The sequence below is a fragment of the Cebus imitator genome, unplaced genomic scaffold (genome assembly GCF_001604975.1).
Source record: "Cebus imitator isolate Cc_AM_T3 unplaced genomic scaffold, Cebus_imitator-1.0 Scaffold72, whole genome shotgun sequence".
In the NCBI taxonomy this organism is placed as follows: Eukaryota; Metazoa; Chordata; class Mammalia; order Primates; family Cebidae; genus Cebus; species Cebus imitator.
In genome coordinates, this window is record NW_016107387.1 from 6,556,633 (window position 1) to 6,572,256 (window position 15,624).

General features: G+C 48.3%; 1 protein-coding gene across 3 annotated transcripts in view; it reads left to right on the forward strand.

Moving 5' to 3' along the window:
- TP53 (tumor protein p53) overlaps window positions 1-15,330 on the forward strand; it is a 19,243-nt gene extending 3,913 nt beyond the window's left edge. Inside the window, exons 2-12 of one of the 3 annotated variants that reach the window (XR_001826194.2) lie at window positions 7,963-8,064; window positions 8,180-8,201; window positions 8,291-8,575; window positions 9,596-9,779; window positions 9,861-9,973; window positions 10,227-10,336; window positions 10,681-10,817; window positions 10,912-10,985; window positions 11,254-11,297; window positions 13,318-13,424; window positions 14,082-15,330. Coding sequence is in view for 2 of the 3 variants with exons in the window: in XM_017531594.2 (XP_017387083.1) it covers window positions 7,991-8,064; window positions 8,180-8,201; window positions 8,291-8,575; window positions 9,596-9,779; window positions 9,861-9,973; window positions 10,227-10,336; window positions 10,681-10,817; window positions 10,912-10,985; window positions 13,318-13,424; window positions 14,082-14,163 (1,188 nt within the window). In the remaining variant the exon portion in view is untranslated. Of the gene's footprint in view, window positions 1-7,962; window positions 8,065-8,179; window positions 8,202-8,290; window positions 8,576-9,595; window positions 9,780-9,860; window positions 9,974-10,226; window positions 10,337-10,680; window positions 10,818-10,911; window positions 10,986-11,180; window positions 11,298-13,317; window positions 13,425-14,081 lie in introns of those variants that run through there. The other 2 variants (XM_017531594.2, XM_017531595.2) reach the window with 2 other exon arrangements.
- Window positions 15,331-15,624: the final 294 nt, after the last annotated feature.

A 15,624-nucleotide genomic window follows, 5' to 3' on the forward strand; every position in this document is an offset into this window, starting at 1 on the left:
CTGTCACCCAGGCTGGAGTACAGTGGCGTGATCTTGGCACCCTGCAACCTCTGCCTCCTGGGTTCAATTGATTCTCCTGCCTCAGCCTCCTGAGTAGCTGGGATTACAGGTACATGCCACCATGCCACGCCTGGCTACTTTTTGTATTTTTAGTAGAGACAGGGTTTCACCATGTTGATCAGGCTGGTCTCGAACTCCTGTCCTCGGGATCTGCCCGCCTCGACTTCCCAAAATGCTGGGATTACAGGCATGAGCCACCGTGCCCAGCTATTTTTTTTTTCTTTTTTAATTTTTGAGACAGGGACTGACACTGTTGCCCAGGCTGCAGTGCAATGGCACAATCAAGGCTCACTGCAGCCTCGAACCGCTGGGCTCAAGCAATCCTCAGCCTGAACCTCACAAGTAGCTGGGACTACAGGCACTTGCCACCATGCCCAGCTAACTATTTTATTTTTTGTAGAGACAAGATCTCACTGTGTTTCCCAGCCTGGTCTCAAACTGCTGTCCTCAAGCTATCATCACATCTTAGCCTTCCAAAGTGCTGAGATTACAGGTGTGAGCCACCGTGCCTGGCCTCTTACTGCTATTTTCTATTTGTCTCCTCTGTTCTTTGCTCTCTTTAAATGTTTGAGGAGGAAACATTACCCATCTTACACAAACTCTTCAGAAAATAGAACAGGCCAGGCGTGGTGGCTCATACCTGTAATCCCAGCACTTTGGTAGGCTTAGATGGGGGATCACTTGAGGTCAGGAGTTTGAGACCAGCCTGGCCAACATTGTGAAACCCCATCTCTACTAAAAATACAAAAATTAGCTGGGTGTGGTAGCATGTACCTGTAATCGCAGCTATTCAGGAGGCTGAGGCACAAAAATCCCTTGAACCCAGGAAGCAGAGGTTGCAGTGAGCTGAGATTGCACAACTGCACGCCAGCCTGGGCAATAGAGTACGACCCTGTCTCAAAAAAAAAAAAAAAAAGGAAAGAAGAGAAAAGAAAATAGAGGAACATCTCCCAGCTCGTTTTTGAAGCCAGCATAATCCTGGTACCAAAACCAAACAAGGACATTGCAAGAAAAGAAAATTTAGACCAATATTCCTGTTAGCATATACATACAAAAACCTAACAAATTTTAGAAAACCAAACCTGGTAATATAGAAAAAGGATAAATAGACCACTCGTGGTGGCTCATGCCTATAATCCCAGAACTCTGGGAGGCCAAGGTAAGCAGATCACTTGAGGTCAGGAGTTTGAGACCAGCCTAACCAACAGGGTGAAACCCCATCTCTACTAAAAATACAAAAATTAGCTAGGCATGGTGGCAGGTGCCTGTAATCCCAGCTACTTGAGAGGCTGAGGCAGGAGAATCACTTGAACCCGGGAGGCAGAGGTTGCAGCTGTGATCACGCCATTACACTCCAGCCTGAGCGACAGAGTGAGACTTCATCTCAAAAAAAAAAGGAAAAGGATAAATACATTCTGACCAAATAAGGTTTATCCCAGGATTGTAGTGTTGATTTAACACTGAAAAATCAGCCTGGCACAGTAGCTGACACCTGTAATCCCAACACTTTGGGAGGCTGAGGCAGGAAGATCTCTTGAGCCCAGGATTTTGAGACCAGCTTGGACAACATAGCCAAACTGGTCTTTACTGGGGTTGGGGGGTGGGGCGGGGGGGGGCGGGAATCAGTCTATATAATTCACCGCATTAACAAACTGAAACATAAAAACCCTATGATCATTTCAACAGATGCAGCAAAAGCAGTTGAGAATATTCAACACATAGGCATGATTACAAACAAACAAACCTAGCAAATTAGGGAAAGGAAACTGACCTCGTTTGATAACAGGGCATCCACAGTCAGGGTTCTATTAGCAGTGTACATAATGGTAGAAAACTGAATGCTTTTTCCTCTAAGATCAGGAACTAGAAAAGGATTTCACTTGCACCACGTTGACATCATACTGGAGGTTCTAACCAGGCAAGAAAAAGAAATGACGATTAGTGGCCTGGTGGCTCACACCTTTAATTCCAGCACTTTGGGAGGGCAAGGTGGGCAGATCACCTGAGGTCAGGAGTTCGAGACCAGCCTGGCAAAAATGGTGAAACCCCGTCTCTACTAAAAATATTAAAAAATTAGCTGGGCGTAGTGGTGCACACCTATAGTCCCAGCTACTCAGGAGGCTGAGCCAGGAGAATCTCTTGAACCCAGGAAGTGGAGGTTTGCAGTGAGCCAAGATTGTCCCATTGCACTCCAGCCTGGGTGACAAGAGTGAAACTCCATCTCAAAAAAAGAAAAGAAAAATAATGATTAGAAAGGAAAAAAAACTTTTACTCACTTTTATGTATGATTGTATACATAAAAGTCCTCATGGAAAATACATAAGAAGCTACCAGAATTAATGAGTAAATATAGCAAGGTTGCAGGTTGCAACCCCTCTGTATCTGCAGGGGATCGGTTCTGGGATTCCACACTCCAAGCCCACAGATGTCTAAGTCCCATATATAAGATGATACAGGTCAGGCTCAGTGGCTCACACCTGTAATCCCAGCACTTTGGGAGGCCAAGGCGGACAGATCACAAGGTTAGGAATTCAAGGCCAGCCTGGCCAACATGGTAAAACCCCATCTCTACAAAAAATACCAAAAAAATTAGCTGGGCATGATGGAGCGCGCCTGTAGTCCCAGCTACTTGGGAGACGGAGGCAGGAGAATTGCTTGAACCCAGGAGGTGGAGGTTGCAGTGAGCCAGGATCGCGCCACTGCACTCCAGCTCCAGCCTGGGCGACAGAGCAAGATTCTCTCTCAAAAAAAAAAAAAAATCATTTAATGCACATATATCCTCCCATATAGTTTAAACTATCTCTAGAATACTTACAGTACCCCCATACAATGAAAATGCTAACGTGCATACAAGTATGAATGTAAATACTTGTACTATATTGTTTAGGGAATCATGAAAAGGAAAAAAGTCTGTTCAAGTTCGGTACACATGCAACCATCCTTTTTGTCTCCCAGCATTTTTTTATGTGGTTAGTTGAATCTGCGAAGGCAGAACCCATGGAAGTGAAGGGCAAGGCAGGCTACATAAACTTTATTTTGGCCGGGCGCGGTGGCTCACGCCTGTAATCCCAGCACTTTGGGAGGCCGAGGCGGGTGGATCACGAGGTCAAGAGATCGAGACCATCCTGGTCAACACGGTGAAACCCCGTCTCTACTAAAACTACAAAAAATTAGCTGGGCATGGTGGTGCGTGCCTGTAATCCCAGCTACTCAGGAGGCTGAGGCAGGAGAATTGCCTGAACCCAGGAGGCGGAGGTTGCGGTGAGCCGAGATCGCGCCATTGCACTCCAGCCTGGGTAACAAGAGTGAGACTCTGTCTCAAAAAAAAAAAGTAGCCGAAAGTAGTAGCATGCCCCTCCTCCTACTTGGGATGCTAAGGTGGGAGGATCAATTGAGCCTGGGAGGTGGAGACCAGCCTAGGCAACATTGTGAGACCCAGTCTCTACACAAAATTTTAAAAAAAAAATTCGTTGGGTGTGGTGGCGCATCCCTGTGATCTTAGCTACTTGGGAGGCCAAGGCGGGAGAATCCTTGAGCCTGGGAGTTCCAGACTGATGTCAGCTTTGATCAGTGAGTGCCAGCAGCTGCACTCCAGCCTGGGCAGGGAAGCGAGACCCTTGTCTCAAAAAAGAAAAAAACACACACACAAAGGACACTTGTTGTGTTAGGTGTGGGTTATGTGGCAATATCAAAATGTCAAACTAATTAAGAATTGGGCATTTTAACGTATATAAATTTTACCTCAAAAATTTTGTAGAGAGTGGCTAGAGGTATGACAATTAAGGCAGAATGTTCATCATTCATGAAGCTTGGTATTGGGTATATTAGGGGAACGTACTGGGTTTTTTTGTTTGTTTTGTTTTGGTAGAGATGGGGTTTCTCCATGTTGGTCAGGCTGGTCTTGAACTCCTGACCTCAGGTGATCCGCCCACCTTGGCCTCCCAAAGTGCTGGGATTACAGGCGTGGGCCACTGCGCCCGGCCAGGAATATACTGTTTACCTTTCTATATGTTTTAATTTTTTTATTAAAAGCTTTCTTTTTTAGATTTATTTTGGAAAAATGCAAACAAATACAAAAATAACACTCATTCTCACTAAGTAGTTTTAACACAACATTTTGTCTTGTTTCCTTTTTTTTTCTTTTTTCTTTTGGAGACAAAGTCTCGCTCTGTCGCCAGCCTGGAGTACAGTGGAGCAATCTCAGCTGACTGCAACCTCCGCCTCCCGGGTTCAAATGATTCTGCTGCCTCAGCCTCTCGAGTAGCTGGAACTACAGGCATGTGCCACCACTCTTAGCTAATTTTTGTATTTTTAGTAGAGGCGGGGTTGCACCATTTTGGCCAGGATGGTCTCATTCTCTTGACCTCAAGATCCACCCGCTTCAGCCTCCCAAAGTGCTGGGATTACAGGCATGAGCCACCGCGCCCAGCCCTTAGTTCTGGATTTTCTAATTTACATAAACTGTTGGCATCCGTTATCATGTTTTGCTTTTTAATGTAAATTGTGTTTTTCACCCAATATGTTTCTGAAGTAGATCTCAGAAACGTGTTTTCCTTACCACTCCCTGCTGGTGGATTCCAGTTTCATTTAATGTCACTTCCCACCATTGGGAGCAACTCTGAGATGGGAAGCTTTTTGTACAACTGTATTTCTTTCTTTTTTTTTTTTTTTGTTTGTTTGTTTGTTTTATAATTCAGTTACTCTGGATATGGAAGTACTGTACAACTATATTTCTAGGGAGTCCACCCAGAGTGGTTTTGTGGACTAGTGAGGTGTGTTTTCAATTTTACCAGACACTGCTTTGTTACTTTCTAGAATCAAAATTCTTCCTCCAATCAAATAGCTTTCTGCCCCAAAAAAAAAAAAAAAAAATCTCTCCATGTTGCCCAGGCTGGTCTGGAACTCCTGGGCTCAAGCAATCCTCCCTCCTTGTCCTCCCTAGGTGCTAAGATTACAGGTGTGAGCCAACAAACCTGGCCCCCTAAAATTTTTCTTTCTTGCCAGACTCAGGGAAACCTTAGGAACATAATTATTTTGAGGCTGGGTATGGCTTCAGATAGCCTGGGTTCAAATCCCTGGTTCTGTCTTGAGAGTTTTAAGAGTCTGGGTATGTGACTTAATTTCTTTAACCCCAGTTTCATCTGATAATATTTACCTTACTGGCTTTTGAGAGAATTAAGTAATTTAGTCTTAACGTACGGAGATCACTGATATGAAATAAATAAATAAAATAAAAATAAGCCACTGAGACCAGGTGCGGTGGCTCAAGCCTGTAATCCTAGCACTTTGGAAGGCTGAAACAGGCAGATCACGAGGTCAGGAGATGAAGACCATCCTGGCCAACACAGTGAAACTTTGTCTCTACTAAAAATACAAAAATTAGCCAGGCATGGCTGCGCATGCCTGGAGTCCCAGCTACTCAGGAGGCTGAGGCAGAAGAATTGCTTGAACCTAGGAGGCGGAGTTTTCAGTGAGCTGAGATCACGCCACTGCCTCCAGCCCTGAGCGACAGATCGAGAATCTGTCTCCAAGAAAAAAAAAAAAAAAGGATAAGCCACTGAAATCACTGGACATATAGGCTGAAAGCAGCAGCCAGTGTTCCGATTCTGTTATGATTCAGGCCTGCCCCTGTTTGGGGTCTCAGCTGAGCTCATTGACTTCCCACCCACCCAAGGGTGCCTGCATTTCTCTTGCTTCCCTATTTGGAAGGCCTAGTTCAGCTTGGCACATTTGTACCCTGGCCCACTGATGCTGGTACCCCTGGGAAGGCCCTGCTCTAAAAAACAATGAAATTTTTATTTTTATTTTTTTAGACAATCTCGCTCTTTTGCCCAGGCTGGAGTGCAGTGGCACGATCTCGGCTCACTGCAACCTCTGCCTCCCAGGTTCAAGTGGTTCTCCTGCCTCAGCCTCCCGAGTAGCTGGGATTACAGGCGCATGCCACCACGCCCAGCTAGTTTTTGTATTTTCAGTAGAGACAGGGTTTCACCACGTTGGCCAGGCTGGTCTTGAACTCCTGACCTCATGATCTGCCCACCTCAGCCTCCCAAAGTGCTGGGATTACAGGCATGAGCCACCGTACCCAACCAACACTGAGATTTTAGTTGCTATAGAAAACTTGAGAGATGGAGAGACAGGGAGACCTCGCGTCTGTGGAGCTGTGTCCCTCCAAGTGGGATTGAGACCTTGGGGCCATCATTCCAGGATAGCACCTCCAGGCTTGTTGACTGAATAGCTCCCTGAGGGAGGTGTACTTGCACTAATAGAGTGGGGAGGGGCAGTACCACAGATCCACACTAACAATCACACAGTTCTCTAGAATAATAATATAGAACAAATAAAATAGAAAAATTGCACAAACAGCTAACCTTTGTTGAGCTCTTAGTGTGTGCCCAGCACTTTCCTCAGCTCTTTACATTTCCCATAATACACAGGGAACTAGGCCAGGTGCGGTGGCTCACGCCTGTAATCCCAGCACTTTAGGAGGCTGAAGTGGGCGGATCACCTGAGGTCTGGAGTTCAAGACCAGCCTGACCAACATGGTGAAACCTTGTCTCTACTAAAAATAGAGGGTGTGGTGGTTGGGTAATCCCAGCTACTTGGGAGGCAGAGGCAGGAGAATCGCTTGAATTCAAGAGGTGAAGTTCTCAGTGAGCTAAGATTGCGCCACTGCACTCCAGCCTGGGCAACCAGAGCCAAAACTTTGTCTCAAAGAAAAGAAAAAAGAACCTGCCCTTAAAGGAGTCTTTTGGTAGGGGGATGTTTTGTCAGTTCAAGACAGAAAAGTGTAACGAACGCTTACATTAGGCATGTTTTGATGACAAATTTGGCAGAAAGAGAGCATCCAGCATGGGCAACATAGTGAGACCCTGCCTCTCCAACAAAAAAACTAAAAAATTAGCCAGGCATAGTGGCGCCTGCCTGTGTGTTCCCAGCTACTCGGGAGGCTGAGGTGGGACAATCACTGAGCCCAGGAAGCCGAGGCTGCAGTGAGCCACGATTGTACCACTGCACCCTAGCTAGCCTAGGCAACAGAGCAAGACCCTGCCTCAAAAAAAAAAAAAAGAAACATGGTGAAACCTTTGAAAGCTTGTCTGGGAGAAGGTGAGATGATAGTTGCGTAACCGTGCAAGTTGCTGCCCCTGGTTCCTTCTTGCACCCTTGACCGCTCAGAACAGGCACGTGTGCTATTCACCACATTTATTGAGTCCAAGCAGGTGCAAGGCATTGTGCTGTAATGCTTTTGTCAACAAGACAACAGGATAGATCACTGCCCTGCCCTTAGGAAATGTATATGCTTTTAGAGGAAACATGAAATAAACAAGGAAAAGTATCAGGCAGTGTAAGTGCTATAAGAATGCAAAAAGGGTGATGTGAATTAAAATAGGATGAGTTGATGAAGCCTTGGGGCAAGAGCCTACCCCCAGGTCGGGAATAGAGTGTTCCCTACGGAGGGAACCACCAGTTGATTAGCAGGGAAGGGCAGCCAGTCTAGCTAGAGCTTCTGGGGAAGAGTGAGTGGTTGGTAAGAGATGAGATTATAGAAGCGAGAAGGAGCGGCTGCTCCTGAGGGGTTTGTAATGCTGGGCTGAGGAGTGTCCCAAGAGAATGGACAGGTGAGAGGTGAAACGGTTGTTCTTCCAGAAGCCTTGCAATGAAAGGGATCAAAGAAATAGAGCCATGTGTCAGGTAGGGAAGGATGGGAGTGGGACAGGAATGCCTGGGTTGTGGTGAAAGATTGGAAGAGAGGATATGAGGCAGCCGTTCTGTTCCTGCCCCTCGGGAAGCCGTGCTGTTTCAGACCCTGGCATAGTGTTGAGGGAAGGGGTTTCCTTCTCCGTAGGCCCAGGTGACCCAGAGTTGGAAGTAATTAATGCTAGATCCCCACTTTTCCCCTTGCAGCAGCCAGACTGCCTTCGGGGTCAGTGCCATGGAGGAGCCACACTCAGATCTCAGCATCGAGCCCCCACTGAGTCAGGAAACATTTTCAGACCTATGGAAACTGTGAGTGGATCCATGAGAAGGGCAGGCCCACCATCCCCACCCCAACCCCAGCCCCCTAGCAGAGACCTGTGGGAAGCAAAAAAAAATCCACTGACTCTCTGCTCTTGTCTTTCAGACTTCCTGAAAACAACATTCTGGTAAGGACAAGGGTTGGGCTGGGGACCTGGCGGGCTGTGGGGCTGGGTGGGTACCTGGTCCTCTGACTGCTCTTTTCACTCATCTGCAGTCCCCCTCGCTGTCCCAACCGGTGGATGACTTGATGCTATCACCGGATGACATTGACATTGCACAATGGTTCAGTCAAGACCCGGTTCCAGATGAAGATTCCACAGTATCAGAGGCTCCTCCGACCGTGGCCCAGGCTCCGGCAGCTCCTACATCAGCAGCCCCCACACCAGCCCCCTCCTGGCCCCTGTCATCCTCTGTCCCTTCCCAGAAAACCTACCGTGGTGACTACGGTTTCCGTCTGGGCTTCTTGCATTCTGGGACAGCCAAGTCTGTGACTTGCACGGTCAGTGGCCCTGAGGGCTGGCTTCCATGAGACTCCAATGCCTGGCCATATTCCCCTGCATTTCTTCTGTTTGGAACTTTGGGATTCCTCTTCACCCTTTGGCTTCCTGTCAGTGTTTTTCACGGCTTACCCATTTAATCTGTGATCTCTGACCCCTGTTTCAAAGTTGAATTTCTCCCCCTTGATTTTGAACTTGTATCCATCCCATCACACCCACAGCATCTCACCTGGAGATACAGAACTTCTTTTTCTTCACCCACATTCATTCCTTGGCTTTTGAAAATAAGCTCCTGACCAGGCTCGGTGGCTCACTCCGGTAATCCCAGGACTTTGAGACGCCAAGGCAGGCAAATCACCTGAGCCCAGGAGTGCAAGACCAGCCTGGGTAACATAGTGAAACCCTGTCTCTACAAAAAAACTTGGTTGGGTGCAGTGGCTCACGCCTGTGATCCCAGCACTTTGGGAGGCCAAGGCGGGCGGATCATGAGGTCAGGAGTGCGAGCCAACCTGGCTAATATGCCGAAACTCCTTCTCTACTAAAAATAAAAAAATTAACTGGGCGTGGTGGCAGACACCTGTAATCCCAGCTACTCGGGAGGTTGAGGCAGGAGAATCGCTTGAACCCGGGAGGTTGCAGAGAGCCAAGTGCAGGCCATTGCACTCTAGCCTGGGTGACAGAGCGAGACTCCATCTCAAAATATACATATATAAAATTAGCCAGGCATGATGGTATACACCTGTAGTCCCAGCCACTCAGGTGACTGAGGTGGGAAGATCGCTTGAGCCCGGGAGGTGGAGGCTGCAGTGAGCTATGATCACACCACTGTGCTCCAGCCTGGGTGACAGAGCAAGACCCGATCCCCAAAAGAAATAAGCTCCTGAGGTATAGCCGCCAACCCTCTCTAGCTCCCTAGTGGTTTGCAGGAGGTGCTTACGCATATTTGTTTCTCTGCTGCCCTCTTCCAGCTGCTTTGTTTGTTCACTTGTGCCCTGACCTTCCACTCTCTCTCCTTCCTACAGTACTCCCCTGACCTCAACAAGATGTTTTGCCAGCTGGCCAAGACCTGCCCCGTGCAGCTGTGGGTCGATTCCACACCCCCGCGTGGCACCCGCGTCCGCGCCATGGCCATCTACAAGCAGTCACAGCACATGACGGAGGTCGTGAGGCGCTGCCCCCACCATGAGCGCTGCTCAGATAGCGATGGTGAGCAGTTGGGGCTGGAGAGCGGATGGGGCTGGCTGCCCAGGGTCCCCAGCCCTCTGACTCCTCACTGATTGCTTTTAGGTCTGGCCCCTCCTCAGCATCTTATCCGAGTGGAAGGAAATTTACATGTGGAATATTTGGATGACAAAAACACTTTTCGACATAGTGTGGTGGTGCCCTATGAGCCGCCTGAGGTCTGGTTTGACAACTGGGGTCTCTGGGAGGAGGGGGTAAGGGTGGTTGTCTTTGGCTACCCAGGTGATCAGTAGGGGGGATTTCTCCTGCTTATTTGACCTCCCCATAATTCCACAAGATGTGCAGAGTAAATGGGTCTACCCCTTGCACAGTTGAAAAAACTGAAGCTTACAGAGGCTAAAGTCGTCCCCTGTTTGCCACACGTCTCCCCAAGACCCACTGGCCTCACCTTGGGCCTACGTTCTCTCCCAGGTCGGCTCTGATTGTACCACCATTCACTACAACTACATGTGTAACAGTTCCTGCATGGGCGGCATGAACCGGAGGCCCATCCTCACCATCATCACGCTGGAAGACTCCAGGTCGGGAGCCACATGCTGCCCTGCACACTGGCCTACTCCTCCCCAGCCTCTGCCTGCCTCTGACCCCTGGACCCACTTCTTACTGATTTCTTCCATACTACTACCCATCCTCCTCTCATCACATCCCCAGAGGGGAGTCTCCTTACTGCTCCCACTCTGTTTGCTTTTCTCTCACTTGGGGACCTCTCTTACCTGTGGTTTCTCCTCCACCTACCTGGAGCTGGAGCTTAGGCTCCAGAAAGGACAAGGGTGGTTGGGAGTAGATGGAGCCTGCTTTTTTCAACAGGACAGGTAGGACCTGATTTCTTTATTGCCTCCTGCTTCTCTCTTCCTATCCGGAGTAGTGGTAATCTGCTGGGACGGAACAGCTTTGAGGTGCGCGTTTGTGCCTGTCCTGGGAGAGACCGGCGCACAGAGGAAGAGAATTTCCGCAAGAAAGGGGAGCCTTGTCTTGATCTGCCCCCTGGGAGCACTAAGCGAGGTATGTCAGCAGGACAAGAGGTGGTGGAGGAGACCAAGGGTGCAGTCCTGCCCAGGATTCACTCTTTTATCACCTTTTCTTGCCTCTTTCCCAGCAATGCCCAACAGCACCAGCTCCTCTCCCCAGCCAAAGAAGAAGCCACTGGATGGAGAATATTTCACCCTTCAGGTACCAAGTCTTGAGACCGCTTATCAGGTTGAAAGTTTCCAGTCTAACACTCAAAATGTCATTTTCTTCTTGACTGCTTTGCCTGCAATTGGGGCATTTGCCACCAGGGGGCAATGATGCCTCAAAGACAATGGCTCCTGGTTGTACCTAACTAACTTCAGAACACCAACTTATACCATAATATATATTTTAAAGGACCAGACCACCTTTCAAAAAGAAAATTGTTAAAGAAAGCGTGAAAATGATTCTATGACTTTGCCTGATACAGATGCTACTTGACTTACGATGGTGTTACTTCCTGATAAACTCATTGTAAGTTGAAAATATTGTAAGTTGAAAATGGATTTGATATACCTAACCTAAAAGGAACATCATAGCTTAGCCTGGCCTACTTTTATTTTTAATGGAGACAGCATCTTGTTCTGTTACCCAGGCTGGATTACAGTGACATGATCATAGCTCATTACACCCTTGAATTCCTGGGCTTAAGCAATCCTCTCACCTCTGTCTCCCTAATAGCTAGGACCACTAGTATATGGCACCACACCCAGCTAATTTTTTAAATTTTTTGTAGAGATAGGGTCTCACTATGTTGCCCAGGCTGGTCTCTAGCCTACTTTTTTGAGACAAGGTCTTGCTCTGTCACCCAGGCTGGATAGAATGCAGTCGTAGTGCAGTCGTACCTCACTGCAGCCTCCACCTCCCAGGCTTAGAGCTCCTCCCAGCTCAGCCTCCCAAGTCGCCGGATCTACAGGCCCACACTACCATGCCTGGCTAATTTTTATTTTGTATTTATTTTATTTATTTATTATTTATTTATTTATTTATTTATTTTTCAGACAGTCTCGCTCTGTTGCTCAGGATAGAGTGAAGTGGCACAGTCTCAGCTCACTGCAGCCTTGACTTCCCCAGGCTCAGGTAATTTGAGCCTGCCAAGTAGCTAGGACTACAGGCACACGCCACCACACCTGGCTAATTTTTTTATTTTCTATGAAGTCGAGGTCTTGCTATGTTGTCCATGCTGGTATCAAACCCCTGGGCTCAATCAATCCTTCCACCTCAGCCTCCCCAAGTATTGGGATTACAGGCATGAGCTACCACACTCAGCCCTAGCCTACTTTAAACGTGCTCAGAACATTTAAGTTACCCTACAGTTGGGCAAAGTCATCTAACACAAAGCCTGTTTTATTGTAATAAAGTGTTGTATATCTCATGTGATTTATTGAATATTGTACGGAAAGTAGGAAACCGTGGTTACATGAAAGGAGGCACAGTCAGGCTGGGTACAGCCTGGGCACAGCAAGACTCAAAAAAAAGAAAAGGCTAGGCGTGGTGGCTCGCGCCTGTAATTTCAGCACTTTGGGAGGCCGAGGCAGGCAGATCACCTGAAATCAGCAGTTCAAGACCAGCCTGGCCAACATGGTAAAACCTGTCTCTACTAAAAATATAAAAAAGTAGCTGGGCATGGTGGTGTGTGCCTGTAGTCCCAGCTACTCAGGAGGCTGAGGCAGGAGAATCACTTGAACCCGGGAGGCTGAGATTCCAGTGAGCTGAGGTCACGCCATTGCACTCCAGCCTGGGTGACTGACTGAGACTCTGTCTAAAAAAAAAGGGGGGGGGGCAGGTGTGGTAGCTCACGCCTGTAATCCTAGCACTTTGGGAGGCCGAGGTGGGTGGATCACCTGAGGTCAGGAGTTCAAAACCAGCCTGGCCATCATGGTGAAACTCCATCTTTTTTTTAAAAAAAAGAAACTAAATGAGGCACAGTCACATGCTTCTGTAGTCGCAGCTACTTGAGAGGCTAAGGCAGGAAGATCACTTGATCCCAGGACTTTGAGTCCAGCCTGGACAACATAGTAAGACATCATCTCTAAAATTTAAAAAAGGGCCAGGCACAGTGGCTTACGCCTGTAATCCCAGAACTTTGGGAGGCGGAGTTGGGTGGATCACCTGATGTGAGGAGTTCGAAACCAGTCTGTCTAACATGGTGAAACTCTGTCTCTACTAAAACACAAAAATTAGCCGAGTGTGGTGGCGTATGCCTGTAGTCTCAGCTACTCGGGAGGTTGAGGCACAAGAATCACTTGAACCCGGGAGGCAGAGATGGCAGTGAGCCGAGATCACACCACTACACTCCAGCCTGGGCAACAGTGCGAGACTCTGTCTCAAAAAAAATTGAATTTTTTAAAAAGTCAGTTGTATGGTTACTTGAAGTACAGTTTCTACTAAATGCGTGTTGCTTTTGTGCTATCAAGTCAAAAAAATTGTAAGTTGAACTATCTTAACTCAGTTACTGTGTATAGGTATTTCTCCCCCTCCTCTCTTGCTGCAGATCCGTGGACGTGAGCGCTTTGAGATGTTCCGAGAGCTGAATGAGGCCTTGGAGCTCAAGGATGCCCAGGCTGGGAAGGAGCCAGGGGGGAGCAGGGCCCACTCCAGGTAAGTGACTGCAGCCCCTTCCTGGCCCCACTCTCCTGCCTTCCTATGTTACAAAGCCATAGGATTCCATCCTCATCCTGCCTTTATGGTAAAAGGCAGCTGATCCTATCTCATTGGGTCCCAGCCTGGCACAAACATTTTTTTTAGTCTTCCTCCAGTTGATTCATAACCACATTCTTGGCCGGGTGCAGTAACTCATGCCTGTAATCCTAGCACTTTGGGAGGCCAAGGCGGGCGGATTACGAGGCCAGGAGATCGAGACCATCCTGGCCAACGTGGTAAAACCCCGTCTCTACTAAAAAAACAAAAATTAGCTGGGCGTGGTGGCACACGCCTGTAGTCCTAGCTACTTGGGAGGCTGAGGCAGGAGAATTGCTTGAATCCAGGAGGCAGAGGTTGCGGTGAGCTGAGATCGTGCCACTGCATTCTAGCCTGGCAACAGAGGAAGACCCATCTCAAAAAAAAAAAAAATGTGGTAAGGGAAGATGACAGTACACTCTGAGGTGCTCAGTAAAAGTAAACATTTGCATGTGGCGTGGCTCGAATTCCCCTCGTACCAGCCTTAGGCCCTTCAAAGCCTTGGTCAGGGAAAAGGGGCACAGAACTTCTCACTCATGTGATGTCATCTCTCCTCCTCCCTGCTTCTGTCTCCTACAGCCACCTGAAGTCCAAGAAGGGGCAGTGTACCTCCCGCCATAAAAAACTAATGGTCAAGAGAGAGGGACCTGACTCAGACTGACATTCTTCGCTTCTTGTTCCCCACTGACAGCCTCCCACCCCATCTCTCCCTCCCCTACCATTTTGGGTTTTGGATCTTTGAACCCTTGCTTGCGATAGGTGTGCATCAGAAACACCCAGGACTTTGGTTTGCTTTGTCCCGGAGCCCGACTGAGGAAGCTGGCCTGCATTTGTGTTTTGTTGTGGGGAGGAGGATGGGGGTTAGGACATACCAGCTTCAATTTTAAGGTTTTTACTGTGAGGGATGTTTGGGAGATGTAAGAATTGTTCTTGCAGGTAAGGGTTAGTTCACAATCAACCACACACTAGGCAGGGGCCCACTTCTTCACTGTACTAACCAGGGATGCTGTCCCACACTCTCATTTCCTCTAACTTCAAGGTCCATAACTATGAAATGCTGGCCTTTGGACCTACCTCACAGAGTATGTTGTGAGGGTGAATGAAATAATGTATGTCTGGCCGTGAAACCGTTTTTTATTACATGGGGTCTTGAACTTGATCCCCTTGAGGGTGCTTGTTCCCTGTCCCTGTTGGTCAGTGGCTGGTAGTTCCTACATTTGGGCAGCTGATTAGGTAGAGGGCGTTGCCAAGTCTCTGCTTGCCTGGCCAAATCCTCTCTGACAACCTCTTGGTGAACCTTAGCACCTAAAGGGAAATCTCAGCCCATCCCACACCCTGGAGATTTCATTTCTTGTATATGATGATCTGGATCCACCAAGACTTGTTTTATGCTCAGGGTCAATTTCTTTTCTTTTTTCTTTGGGACGGGGTCTTGCTCTGTTGCCCAGGCTGGAGAGCAGTGGTGATCTTGGCTCACCACAGCCTTCACCTCCCCGGCTCAAGCAATTCTTCTGCTTCAGCCTTTCAAGTAGCTGGGACCACAGGCTCATGCCACCACAGCTGGCTAATTTTTACATGTTTTGTAGAAATGGAGTCTCGAAATGTTGGCCAGGCTGGTCTCAAACTCCTGGGCTCAAGCGATCTGCCTGCCTCGGCCTCCCAGAGTGCTGGGATTACAAGTGTGAGCCACCGTGTCCAGCTGGAAGGGTCAATGTCTTTTACGTTCTGCAAGCACATCTGCATTTTCACCCCACCCCTTCCCCCCTTCCCTTTTTATATCCCATTTTTATATCGATTTCTTATTTTGCAATAAAACTTTGTTGCCACCTGTGTGTCTGAGGGGTAAATGCCAGTGCAGGCTGTGGGGGTCAGCAGGTGCAGGGGTGAGTGAGGAGGTGAAGCTGGGAAGCAGCCACCTGAGTCTGCAAGGAGTGTGGGCTGGTGGGGGGCCGATGCCCGGGTTCCGGGAGGGGAACAAAGGCAGGAGACTGGGTCAGTCTGTGGGCTGCATGACAACAAGGCGGGGGGGTGACTCCATTCATAACTCAGGAACCAACTGTCCCTCCTCCCCTCCTGCTGGGGCTGGCACAAGGTCCTCTCCCTCCCCTGCTTCTAGGATTGG